Genomic DNA, 13,971 nt, shown 5'->3' with positions numbered 1-13,971 from the left:
GCAAAAAATAATCAAGTCCAGTCTCTTTTTTTTTTACTCCCTGTGCTGTTTTCATGTTTTATCTTCAGTTTTTTGGTCGTACTGCGCCCTTAATTCAGCCAACAGATTTTTCTCAAAGGAGGAGATATTTCGAGCCATCATGAGTAGGCAAACTATTTAGCTGCAAAGAAAATGATGAAACCTTTTGTTAACTTTTCAGCTGGCTAGAAACAATGTAACGTTTTGTTCATTTTCAGCTAGCTAGCAAACAATGTAATGTTTTGTTAACTTTTTAGTTAGGTTGCAAGCATTGTAACAGTTAGTTGACTTTAGGAATACAGAGCAGCCACACCCCTCACTCCCATCGCCCCTGTTTCATATCAACAAACTTGGAATTTACTAAATGGAGATTAGTTTTAAATTGAGCAAGAGAGAACTGCTTAATTTTAAACCTGGATTTACTCATTTTAAAACTAGTTTTACTAAACTATGACTAACATTTATTTTTTGGTGCAAACCAGTCTTACATTAGTCAAACAACAAATGCTACTACTCAAAGGAAATTATTCACAAAATAATACAGCAACTGTGTAATTATGAATCAACTGAAACCACACGAATGCCCTCATGATAATATGCCACACTTTATGCGGCTGTGACATGTTCAGTTTGAGTAGTTTTCCTGTGTGTCTCAAGGCATCTTATGTCAGCATGGACGGTCACTGTCTCCTGCGTGGCTGTTGTCAGTACAGATGTGTGGTGGTTCAGTGACACACCAGCATGAGCACTGAAGCCTTACCTGCTGTACATTCAACTTCCTCCACTAAAAATACCTGTCATATCATGCTGTGTTTTAAGACACCCTGTTGTCTCGTCTTTTAACTTGTCCTCATTCTGTCTCGGTGTGTTGGGCAGCCAAGATGATGAAAAATAAGTGGATTTCTGTGCTGCCACTCCCCTTTAATGTGCTGTTTGGTCACAGGTGAGCGAAATGTAATTTAATAGATAGTGGTGTCCTTTGAGGGGCTGTTTGTTTTCTTCAGGTCCTTAGGTCTGTCTGTCCAGTGTATACTTGTGTGTTGTTTTATCTCTGTAAACACTGCTACTTATATTAGCCATGCTGGTGGCATGAATGACATATGTGGCAATGTCAGTCCATCATTGTCCAGACTTAAATATCTCAAAAAATATTAGATGGTTTGCCATTAAATTTGTCTCAGATATTCATGTCCCCCATGGTAACTCCCTGAATATTCCTGTAGGTGCAAAATATTCGGCTGAAATTTTAATGGAGTGTCTATTTACACACAGGATAGACACACAGCAGCTATTCAACTATTGACACCTGACCCTCTTAGTTCAACTGGAAAGAGCAACAAACTCTCTATAGTTCAGAGGTTGTGGTAGTTGAACGGGTTAGACAGGACTCTCTCATGGGTGATTACGGCTCAAGTCCTGTCCCAGGAGACTATATTTTTAATCTAGTGTAAAATTAGCAGTCAGTGTTTATTTTAATTTTTATACTTAGTTGACTTATGATTTACAGTTTTTATTCTTATTCTCAGTTTTCAGATACAGATTGGCTAAGTTTAAGCAACCAAACGAATTGGTTAGTTTTAGGAAAAGATCATGGTTTGTCTCTGCCATGTAGATGTAAATAGCCAACATTTTTGGCAATAGTCACATAGGTGCTTGTCTCTGCCATGCTAGGTTTTATATGCCTAGGTGTGAAAATTGGCTAATCCAATCCAATCCAATTCAGGTGCAAATAGCCACATTGTCTATTCTGTCCCAGGATCAAATAGCATCTGCCAAATTTTAATTAATTAATTAATGTGAATTGACAAATGTGAGCATGCTAACACTCTAAACTAAGACAGTGAACATTGCCTGATAAACATGAACATGTTAGCATTGTCATTGTGAATGCTAACATGTTGCAATGCTAAAGTTAGCATTTAGCTCAAAAACATTGCTATGCCTGAATGCTTCCTTCCTATAATAACCAATCAAATATCCTTTTCCTATGCTAATACAATAAATGCAGATGATGCAGAAATTGGCCAAAATGTCACCTTAAAGATAAATCTCCTGCCATACAGAGAATCTGAACATTCAAGCAATCCTAAACCAGGGTTGTAACAAAAACTATTGGGCAAACATGGACAGTCTTATATTTAACATTTGTATAAGTCTGGCTAAAGTAGCTGGTCTCTCTCCTCTTAAATGACAGATAATGATAAGTTTCCTTTCAGCATTGCAAGGTGGTACCACACTGAACCATTGTATGGCAGCTGTGCAAACACGAGACATATGAGCTTCTGTGGGCAAAGCAAAGAAAGAGATGAAGGTAAATCTGATGCAAACAGATCCACTGAAACTGTTCACTGTCTCTCTCAAAATGTTGAACTCAAATCTCTACTGATATTATATCACTGACTGAAGGAGAGCGAAGGGCATGTGTCCTGAAGGAAAATAAATGTAGTGCCCTGAGTCATAATCCATGTATTTTTCTTTTTATAAACCAATGCTCAACATCCCAGTGAAAAGAAATAGGACAATGTTTATATAAAGTTATGGTAATGCCCTCCAAAAGCAATGTCTTCTGACAGCATGTGAAGCACATTAAACCATTAAATCTTTCCTTGAGTGGAGAACTAGGAGGGGCCTGGAAACATCAGGAGGGATGTTTGTTTGTGTGTGTTTGAGTGTGTGTGTGTGTGTGTGTGTGTGTGAGGCAGTGGGGGAAGTGGGAGGCCACAAGGAGTGTACCTGCACACACTGGTGTTTCTTTTCTTGTTAAATGGCTTGATGCATTTCTCTGGTCTTGAAAAAACATTTCTCAACTCTGGCATTTTTAACGTTTTCCGATGCTTGGGTTTTTCCAAACAGGAGGGACTGAATTAAACTGTGGAAGGTGAAGGTGCATGAAAGCTGGTTTGAACTCACACTGTCACAAACACTTTAGAGTCCCACTTCTCCTGCCATTTTGAATTTGGAGAGGAAGACAACTTATTCTATTAACTGCAATGTATTATGAAAGAGCCATGTCTCTGAAGTGGTCTAAATCCTTTATGACTAGAGATGTATAATTAATGTTTTATGCAGCCCCTACCTTGAACTTTGTGTGGTTACATAATGTGGACACAAATGCAGCTGATTCGTTCTGACTATACGACCCTCAATAAAACAAATCCGCTGAACTTGTGCCTTGCTTTGTTTTTCATTATGAGAACAGTGTGTGGGATTTATTGGCATCTAGGGGTGAGCTTGCAGATTGCAAACACCTCGCTTCGCTTTCCGCTTCCAAGCTTGTCGGAGAAACCATGGTGAAGAGCAAAACACAAAAGACTGAATCTAGAGCTAGTGTTTGGTTTGTGATCTGTGCTCTCTGTAGATATAAACAACTCATTCTAAGATAATGAAAATGATTATTATTCTTTCTTTTAAATATTATATTCCAGTTCTGCCATATTCTGCCCATAGATCCCCGTAAAACTTTCACACTGGACCTTTGACGTTCAGTCTCTCCTAAATTCACTGGTAGAGGGAGGTTTATCAAGTGGATCAATAGGCCAACTTCTCTTTTGCTGTAAACTATGAAGCTACAGCCAGGAAATGGTCCACAAAGCATAGAGACTAGCATAGCATAGAGACGAGGAACAGAGGGAAAAAGCTGGCCTGGATGTGTCTGAAGGTAAAAGAAGAGTAATTCTTTCAGTACTTATGCACATGAATGCATACAAATGAGATTCAGTGTGTTCATTGATCAACTTAAACCTCAAATAACAAAAACAAACTGTAAACACAACAGTATCGTATCACCTAAGTTGATATGACAAACTTAGAAAAAAAATTTGCATGTAACCATGCAGTGGGAGCAACATTATCATTAAACTAGAGACATGTTTTTGTCAGCCTGGTGAAATTAAGTCCAATATTCACTCTGTTTTAGCTCTGTTTTCAGTCTCTACCAACTCCCGTGGGAAATATCTTAAACTGCTAAATGCTCTAATATGTTAATTAGTTAGTTGCTAACTGTGTGTGTCTGCTGCCTGGTGCTGCACAGGTAGTGTAAAGTGGATTTTTAGTTGTTTTTTTTTTTGTTTTTTTACTACCTGCTGTAGCTGAAAACAACATTGTGAGAGAAGTGCAAGTGAAACAAAACAGTAAAGTTACAGAGTGGACAGCTAAACAATGAGTTATAACTCACTATTAAGCTCTGTAAAGCTGAGGGTAGTTTCAGATTCAGGTGATAAATATAACCTCTGTAGGATAATAATAATAATAATATTTATTATACCCGCTTTAAGTATTAGTGAGGTGCTGATTGACCAATTATGTTATCTTTAGACATATTTATCATATACATGCAAGAGTGGTATCAACCCCGCCCCCCCACCACCCCAGTCAGTGCACCTCCCACTTTCCCATAAACCATAATAACTTGTGTATGCTGTGATTCTACAGTAGACTGCATTGTCTTTTCATTTTAATAATGTTCTGATGTCCCTCAGTCGGGTCCAGGGGTCACCAGGGGTGTTTAAACTTGTTGTCTGCTCCACCAAATAAAAGACATGAGTTATATAATAAATTCACTATTCCATTTATTTATTATTATGTCATAGTATTATTGTCATAGCTGACAACAAAAACTTTCTCAGGTGGAAAAACAGTATTTATTTTGGTCACTGACCCGGATTGATCTGATGCTCATAGGCACAGATGGGACACATTACTGTTACGATGTGTGTATTGATCTAATAATCAAAGCAGCAGTGTAACATTGGACTATTGACATATGTCCGCTGCTGTTATGATGAATGGAGGCTGCTGTAAACTGTGGCGTCCGCTGAACGTGTTGAATCTGGGTCTCTGCATGTGTACTAATGTGTGTGTGTGTGTGTGTGTGTGTGTGTGTGTGTGTATGGAGGGATTAAGGGAGAGAGACCTGACAAAAAGAGGGCATATGATGGGAGAGGAGGATCATCACACCCTCCAGCCATTTACATTTCAAATGTTATTACATAACTCGGGAATTTTGGAGCTTGCATCGATTGGACTTATGTAATGGCCCACTGAACTGTAAACCTGTCCTCTCATAAACCAACCTGAGATCACCTGCAGGATCAAAAGTTTTCAGTAAAGGCTCTGAGAGGTTGGCTGAATGAGACTCATAGCAAAAGAAAACTACGCATAAAGACTTTTTTTTCTTTTTAGGTCCCACAAAAGTCAGAAAAGATAAATGTTTAATAATGCCTCAATATTTCTCAAAAGGAATATATAATATTTCTAATCTATCTTGACATATTTATATCAAACAAAATTGCCATGTATTTGGTTTTGTGGCTTAACATCTGAGCCAAATTGTAGCACAGTCAAACCCAAATAACTAAAAATGTACCTTTTATATAGTTGAGGACAAATTTTTTACAAAAAACAAAAACAAAAGAAATCAGTTTAGACTTCAGAAAAAGAATTGTTGATGCTCACAAAGCAGGAGAAGGATAAACAAAATTATTACAGCATTTCCAAGTGTCAAGAACTGGAGTGAGACGTATCATCAAGAAATTCAAAGAGAGCCACGCAGTACAGAACAAGCCTGACAGAGGTAGAAAGTGAAAGATTTCAAAGACTCTGGAAAGAAAACCAGTGAGATTCATATCTAAAGACCCCAGAACAACTGCCAAGACACTAGAGAATGACTTGGCCAAGTCAGGAATTGTAGTCTCAAAGAAGACAATCACTAGAGCCCTGCACAGGAATGGACTACAAGAAAAGCTCCACTTCTGCAGAAGAGACACTTCAAGCCAGACTGAAGTATGCTAAATACAATCTGGAGAAAGATTATTCATACTGGAAGCGTGTCCGAAACTAGAGCTCTTTGGCCATAGAGACGTTTCTTATGTTTGGAGAAAGAAAGGAGAGGCGTATAACCCAAAGAACACCGTCCACACAGTGAAACATGGTGGTGGGAGTATTATGGTGTGAGGATGCTTCAGTGCGTCTGGAACTGGGAATCTCGTCAAGGTGGAAGGAATCATGAAGAAAGAAGGATATGTGAAGATTTTGAAAAAAAACAAAAAAACAACTCAAGCAGTCAGCAGCAAAACTGGGTCTGGTTCGTTGCTTTGTCCTCCAACATGACAACAACCCAAAACATACGTCGCTCCTGGTGAAGAACTACCTTCAGAAGACCAAAGTGAACATTATTGACTGTCCTGCACAAAGTCCTGACATGAATCCTGTTGAAAATCTGTGAGGTGAACTGAAGACCAAGGTCCATGTCAGAAGACCATCAAATCTGGAGGAGCTTGAGAGATTCGCCAAAGAAGGATGGGCTGGGATTCTTCAGGACACGTGTCTGAGACTTGATGAAAACTACAACAAACAACTGCAGGTTGTTATCCAGCAAAAAGGATACACAATTGACTATTGGCATCAGGGGGCCTAATAATTTTAACCCTGGTAGTTTTTGGGTTTTGTGAAATTATTTTGTTTCTATGTGCAAAGTAAAATAACTGACCCTTCCTCATTTAATACTCTTCTTAGTTGGTAACCCAAAAATATCCTCCCTCTCTAACTCACATAAAGATGTCATGGACCTCTCAATCCTTATCACCAAACAGTTGATTCTCATTGGCTGGAAGTCTACAAAACCACCTTCTCATACACTGAATTAGAGAGTTCATTATTTTCTTCCATTCAAGATTAGGTATACACAACAACTGTTGTGATAGAGTCTAATTCAGTTGCAAACTACAAACTACAAAATAATAACAAAATTAAAAATGTGTTTTTTCATAGAAACATGACATGCAAGCAAGTCTAACATTTAAATGTCACCCAAATATAACAGTGCATTGTCATAAGTGCATTGGTGTGTTGCAGAAGGGGGTCTATTAAAGCTAAAACTGCCCAGGTCACTTAGTCGCTTGTTCTTATAGGTCTGTGAGACAAATATCTCAGACAACAAATTGAACATTACATTTTTACATGAACACCACTTCATCAGTTCCATGTTCAAACCTCACCACAGTTACTCATCTGTTGGTGCCAGTGAGTCAAACTAAAAACACAGGACAAGTAAAGGGCTCCACCTAATGGACAAACAGCAGTAATGCAGTTAAGGCTAAAAAAAAAAGGAAAGAAATTTTTACTGTTGGAGATGTTGAACAGTTTTGACTGGAATCTGGAAATACAGGCAGAGGAAGTTGGTTTTCAAGTAACTTTCTTTTTTACTGGCCTAATGAATGCAGACCTGGTGGTTTTATCCGTGCTAAAACTGTACTGTAACAAGTTCACAAGAAGACAAATGTCTCTAAAAATAACTGAATCATATCCTAATCTACAAATACACATCCACTTATTTAAATCCCTTCATTTCATATCCCTTGCTTTGGAAGCTAATGGGACAGACTGCTAAATCATATAGGCCTGCCTCAAATTAAGTAATGTGTGCAGAGTGAATTATTTCACGTTAAAGAGGCTCAGTCTGTGCACAGTTTTACCTCAAGTTATTAAATATTTAAATTTCTAAAAGTTCTTCAGGTGCATAGTTAAAGGATTCTGCTTCCTGGTGCTAACACGAGGCATGATGAAAAGTTGGAAATCTTTTCTGTTCCCCAAATAAAGAAAATTCTTAAAAAGCAACCCAAGTTTTCCCAGAGCATGTTACCAGGTTTGTTGGCAGTAGGTTGTTGAGTTACCACTTAAGCTGAAGTAAGTTTTGTGGTAATCATTTGTCAAATAATGACATATGGGATTTAAAAACGTCGTAATAACTATTCTTTGATCCCATATATCATTTAATTTTAAACTGACACAGATGAGATGACTCATGATTCTCACTGTGTGGTTGTGTCTTTCTACATGATGCTGCTGCCCCTTCCACTTTTTTCCCAGTTCTTGTTCTTTTCCCTCCATTTCTCTCTATAAGCACAGTAAGTTAGAGTGGACATGCAGGAGTAGATGGAGAAAACAACAGTGAAGGAAGACACAACATTAAGAACATGTGCCACATACCTAAAAACAAATATTATCATTATCAAACTACAGTTGCAAAATAATGTTTTCTTTAATGTTCTATAATGTTTTCAGCTCTCCAAAGGTAGAATTTGGAATTTGGACTGAATATGATCTGCACTACATTGCACAGGTTCACCCCCTTTACTTTGATACCAGTAAAAAAGGAACATTGGTTGGTTGGACATTCAGTCTCCAGAGACTCTCATGACTATCAGCAGGGTTGCAGTATTGCATTGCAGTATTAAAGAACCCCACCCCATTTAGATTTTTGCAGCCAGCGTCTATGTCATTCTGCAAGCATCTCTGACCACTGCAGAGAGCCCGAAGCACTTCCACTTCTAACACGGAGTTGAGGAGCGGGTCAGGCACCGAACAGCAGCATAATGGATTTCTTTATGACTGTGGCTGCATGAGCTTTTTATTACAGTGTGAGGACAGCAGCAGCAGTGGTAGCATTTTATGGTTGTTATTCCAAAACAATTCATCTATACTGACAAAGAAAATGTAGGGGGGGTTATCTAACGCTGAGTGTCCTGTTAAATCAATGTTTCAAACATTTGGAAGAGTGAAAAATTTTACAGTTAAATCTGGAGTAGGCAGTTTATGTTTTGCATCACTAAATAAAATATCCATATTAAAAATCAAATTTATGTGCAAACCAGCCATAAAAGTTTGTGGGCAATCATTTTGAAAACCCTTGGCATGATGGGGGTTGCCATCTTGGTTTTTTGCAACCAGCGCATGTTCAATACTAATGAGAGTGTGTAGCTGGTGATTAATGTGATGGACATAATTTTACAAAATGAACTCCATGCTGTTTTGAAGAATAGAAAGAATGCAGATTTAAGGTACTTCTGCAATACATTATATGAATTATAAACACTGTGATAATGCACTCAAAGGGTAAAAATATACAATGGCAACACACAGAAACACACACACTCACACACACTCACACACACACACACACACACACACACACACACTGTAAATGAATACAGAGTACAGTGACACACACCCTCAGGCACTAAATACCTCAGTCTGCGTGAGTGTGTGTTTTTTTCAGTGGCACCTCACTGGTGATGACATGCTGGAGAGCAGGAGCCACAACCTCTAACTAACACACACACACACACACACACACACACACACACACACACACACACACACACACACACACACACACATACACACACACACACACAACACACTCAGGAAGGGACGGGAGCAGGTGGTGAGCCAGGGGTATGCTCTGGTTCTGGCAGGTTATTTATAACCTGCATGAGTTGGGGGTGTCACCTCCAAACAGTCATGAAAATGCTGAAAATAGGTGCGAGAATCAGTGTGTGCATATGCATGTGTATGTGAGAGAGAAACCGAGGAACTACAAACAATATAAAGAACTCCTGGACTGTTAGTGTGTATGACATATTTCATTCCCCTCCACTGCAACAGAGTCCACCCATTCAGTTGGGACTATGCTATCATGATTTGGCATGATCTCACACACACACACACACACACACACACACACACACACACACACACACACACACACACACACACACACACAAGCAAAGAAATTCAGACAGACACACACGATCAGGGCTTTAGGGGATTTGAAGCCACATGTGATCTGAGTAATGTTTTTGTTCCAGGAGTTCACTGTGCAGCACCTCACATTAACGCTGTGTTAAACTACACACACATCACACATTTGAGGTATGTTTTTGTGCAAAACATAAAGCACTACTGGACTAAATAAAGTGACCTTACTTGAAATGCAGTGTTCTTTGTCCTGTGACATACAACATGAATGCCAGAGGCGTGATTTACTCTGACATGTGAGAACGCACACATCCTGCTGTGTGGCCTTGGTGCTAAACCAACAGACACTTTTTATTTTGGTCTGCATTAAAGTCCTCCAGAGGCTTTAGGTGTGTAGCTCTTAAATCCATACGCGTTCTTAAATAGAGCCCGCAGACAGGCAGACGGCGGGTCAGAACCGGACAGTAACTTATACCACTTCCTCTTGAACCCTGACCTCTCGAGGGACGTGATTAACAAGCGGATTGTCCACTGCTGTCTGTGTCTTTTTATTCCCCCTCGCTCATTACCACTGATTCCTTTACATGACCATCAACATTAAATACTTAGTTGACAGTGGCTCTAAGTCTACAAACATTACTGGTGCATGCAATTCATGCTTCTGACGCAGGTCTAAATGGGACCTGCAAAACATTTATCCTCTGGTATGCAAGCATGCGCAGCTTCTGTTCTACTTAGAGACAGTTCAATCCCTAAATCAAAAATACATGTTCTTCCTCTTACCTGTAGTGTTATTCATCCATCTAGATTGTTTTGGTGCAAGTTGCAGAGTTTTGGAGCTGTCAACCATAGCGGTTTCTGCCTTTCTCAAATATAATGGAACTAGATGGCACTTCCAGAGCCCGAAGTGTCTTCAGATTGTTTCTTTTGTCCAAACAAGAGTGCAAATCCCAGACTCTTCATTTACTATCATAAATGACAAAGAAAAGCTGCAAAGCCTTACATTTAAGAAGATGGAACCAGCGTTTGACATCTTTCTTTTATTAAATTACACAATTAATTGATCATCATAATAGTTAGCAATCGATTTTTTTGATCAACTAATTAATTATTCAACTAATCCTTGCAGCTCTAGTTCTAATGCTACATCTCACCTGAGGAGAATGCCATTAATGTTTAAATCCTGCACTGTCACGAGCACAAGTCTCTCTTCCATGAGTAGATGCACGCTTCGTTTCATTCGGTGATGTAGTTGGGATGTGTAATTCAGTAGAAAGAAAATAGTTCATACATGAAACAGGTTACAACAGTCTGTGGATTATCTTCAGGTCAGGGTCTCTGAAAATAAACACTGCTGGTGAGTTTTTAAATGTTTTTCGGGGTGCTTTGAGCACCACAAACTGAGTGCTATCTAGTTTCATGTTTTAAAGAAGGCAGACATCTCTACGACAACTATCTCCAAAACTTGGCAACTCACATCAAAACAATCTAGATAGCTGAATAGCACTACTGGCCAGAGGAAAAATATGTATCAATGATTCTGAGGTGAGCTGTCCCTTTAATGCTGGCAAAAATACAGAGGAGGAATATTTCGTAAGAGAGAGGGAGTGAGAACTGTTCTGGCGTCCAGAGCTTCATCTAATTTGGAAACGAAGTGGCGATTCTTTGGATTCCTTTGGTTGATATTCATGACTAGCATGTGATTAATATAGTGTGTAACAATTAAAGTTCAGCTTCTTCTTCTGCTGAGTCAAATCACAAACACTGAGCAGTCTATGGCTGGAACAACTGATCCTTTGCTCTGTTTATACTCAAACATACTGTGATCATAAGTCAGACATTTCTGCTGTGTACAACCAGATTGTTTACAGTTCCCTGTGGAGAGGTTATTGACTTACCTCAGCAAGTTGAATGATCTCAGGATGTACCTCAGGGTCTGCCTTTAAGGGGATTCCTCCTGGGTCAGTGTGAGGTCCATGTTTCTTCATCCTGCCGGGGCTCGTGCTGTGAATGCACCCCATGTTTCCAGCAGACACCTCTTTTGCCTTGTGCGTTTAATATCCTCAACTCTTATCCAGACAAGTGCTTTACTCCTCTCGTTTTCTCTGCTCTCAGTGCTTCATTTTTTATTTTTTTTTTTGAAGGGCCTCCTTGTGTTTCTGCTGCAGGTTATGTCTTCCTCTTCAACATGCTCCTTCTTACCCGGTGACTCCTCACACCTCTTGCCCTTCTCCCTGACAGCTTGTTCTGCCTTGAAATCCACCCCAGATGACTTTTTTTTCTTCCTCCTTCTTCCCCCTCTCCTCTTACAACCCCTCCAAGAAGTGTCACCAAGCACAGACCCTCCACTCCACCCCCCTCTCTCCTTCCCTGTCCCCTGCTCCTTGGCTATCCTCACCCTGAAAGCATGCAAGCACACACTCACCACCTTTCTCTTCTCCCTTCCCCCTTTCCCTCCTTTCCACTTGCCAATACCTCCTTCTCTTCTCCTCGCCTCCACAGACCCTCAAATGTCTTGCACGCCGCTCACTCTCTCTCACACTCACAGACCCTCCAGTCTTCCCCTCTCCCTCGCTCCATCAGGCTCCTCTTGCTGTCTCTCCACAGGGGAGAAGGGGGCAGCTGTTTTGGCTTGTTGATGTCAGGCCCTTCCCCTTTCCTTTGGCTTCACTTCAGCCCTTCTCACTCTCCTCTTCTTCCTCATGGGGGAGTGATTAGATAGAGCTTCTTTCACACACGTCATCCCTCCAGACTCTGTAACTTTGCACATGAGAACATACTGTAGGATTGATCCCACTTCTTCTTCCTCCCAGCCTGTTGTGAAGTTATGTTAACTATCTGCTTGCCTGGGTTTTAGTCAACAACTAGAGCAAAAAGGCCCAGTGTTGAGAATCTACTTTCTTTTGTCTATCAAGATCTCTCTTTCACATTTTGACAATACTGTTTGACTGGGTTGCACCAACAAAGATTAATTTAAAGGTATATTTCACCCACAAATGAGAATTCAGTCATTATCTACTCACCCTCATGCCAATTGAAGGTCAGGTTTAGTTTTTAAGTTCACAAACACTGCTGTAGTTTCACATGAAAAGCGAGAATGTCTAAAACAATTTAAGTGAACGGTGACCATTTTTTAACTCGAAAAAAAAATGAATTTTCCCTTTAATAAAAGATTAGTTTAGCAAAACTAGGTTTGAAACTAGTAAATCTAGATCTAAAGAGCTCTGTTGCAATTATTTAAACCAAAATGAAATCGAGATTATTCAACATGACGATGCTTGCTTAGCCAAATCAAAATAAATACATAAGTAATAAATCTGACTATAAGTATAAAGAGGAGGGAAATTGTTAACTTTCAGCTGCTCTGTATTCCTATAAGTTATATTGTTTACATAAGTTCAAAAAAATATTGTTTACTAGCTAGCTAAAAAGTTGCTAGCTAGCTAACACTTTGAAAAAAAGTTGTTTACTAGCTACCTAAAATTTTAACAAAATCTTTCATTGTTTGTATTAGCTAGCTATAAGGTAAACAAAATGTTTCATTGTTTACTAAATAAATAACAAATAACAAATATTAGATCATTTGCTAGCCTAGTAAAGATGGCTCTGCAGAGAGGCTGAAATTCCTCCTTGAATAAAAACCTTTCCCCCAATTTTATCAACTGGAGTGAAAGAAAGAAGAGATACATAAAACTCAGTTGGGGTTGAGTTTGTCCCTTAACTTACTTGGAGGAACTTAATTATTTTTCTCGATCCATCTCAAAAGGGCAGCTATTATTAAAGTTAAACCTCCTCAAGTGTAAGTTTAAAGGTAATACACACATTTTTAAATTGTTTAAAGTTTTGGTGCAACATCTACATCTCAGTTTAGATTAAAAACTGAGGTTTAAAGTCAATCTGTCTTAACTGTGAAGTAGTTTAAAAATTTGATGGAACATATTTTAATTTAATTTAATCCTTCTTGGTGCAACCGAGCCTGTCTGATACGACACATGACACAGACATCAATGTCCTCTTGATTCTCTCAGTTGCTCCCTCCACTGAAATGAAAACAATAATAGGCTCTGTGTTTAAATCTTAGATCTGCTTCTCCCCTCGTTAAATTCCTTCAGACTACAGCCCTCTCTCTCCCTGTAAAACACACACACACACACACACACACACACACACACACACACACACACACACACACACACACACACACACAGACTCCATTTCCCCAAACTGGCTTCTCCAGACAAAATACCGCTTCAAGCTGGAGGTTTAAGGGTTGTGAGGGGAAAATCTCCAACAATAAGCTCTTTCTAAAACCATGTTTTTGGCCTCTGGTTAGACCATACAAAGCGGTCTTTGGTTTAAACTGAGACAAATCCGTGGCTGCGAGGCTAAATTGGGCGACAAACCATCACTGTGCAT

At 39.3% G+C, this 13,971-nt stretch overlaps 1 protein-coding gene across 2 annotated transcripts in view; it reads right to left on the bottom strand.

The window, feature by feature from the left end:
- Window positions 1-11,883, bottom strand: part of LOC146331399 (tensin-2-like) — a 41,584-nt gene extending 29,701 nt beyond the window's left edge. For both annotated transcript variants that reach the window (XM_084730543.1, XM_084730550.1), the window contains exon 1: window positions 11,454-11,883. In XM_084730543.1, the coding sequence (XP_084586669.1) occupies window positions 11,454-11,576 (123 nt within the window). In that variant the 5' untranslated portion in view covers window positions 11,577-11,883. The remainder of the gene's footprint in view (window positions 1-11,453) is intronic.
- Between the last annotated feature and the right edge of the window lie 2,088 nt (window positions 11,884-13,971).

This window comes from Lutjanus erythropterus, chromosome 2 (genome assembly GCF_056507025.1).
Source record: "Lutjanus erythropterus isolate fLutEry1 chromosome 2, fLutEry1.hap2, whole genome shotgun sequence".
Taxonomy (NCBI): domain Eukaryota; kingdom Metazoa; phylum Chordata; class Actinopteri; order Lutjaniformes; family Lutjanidae; genus Lutjanus; species Lutjanus erythropterus.
The sequence above is the reverse complement of the archived record's forward strand: the minus strand, read 5'-3'. Positions and strand labels throughout refer to the sequence as shown.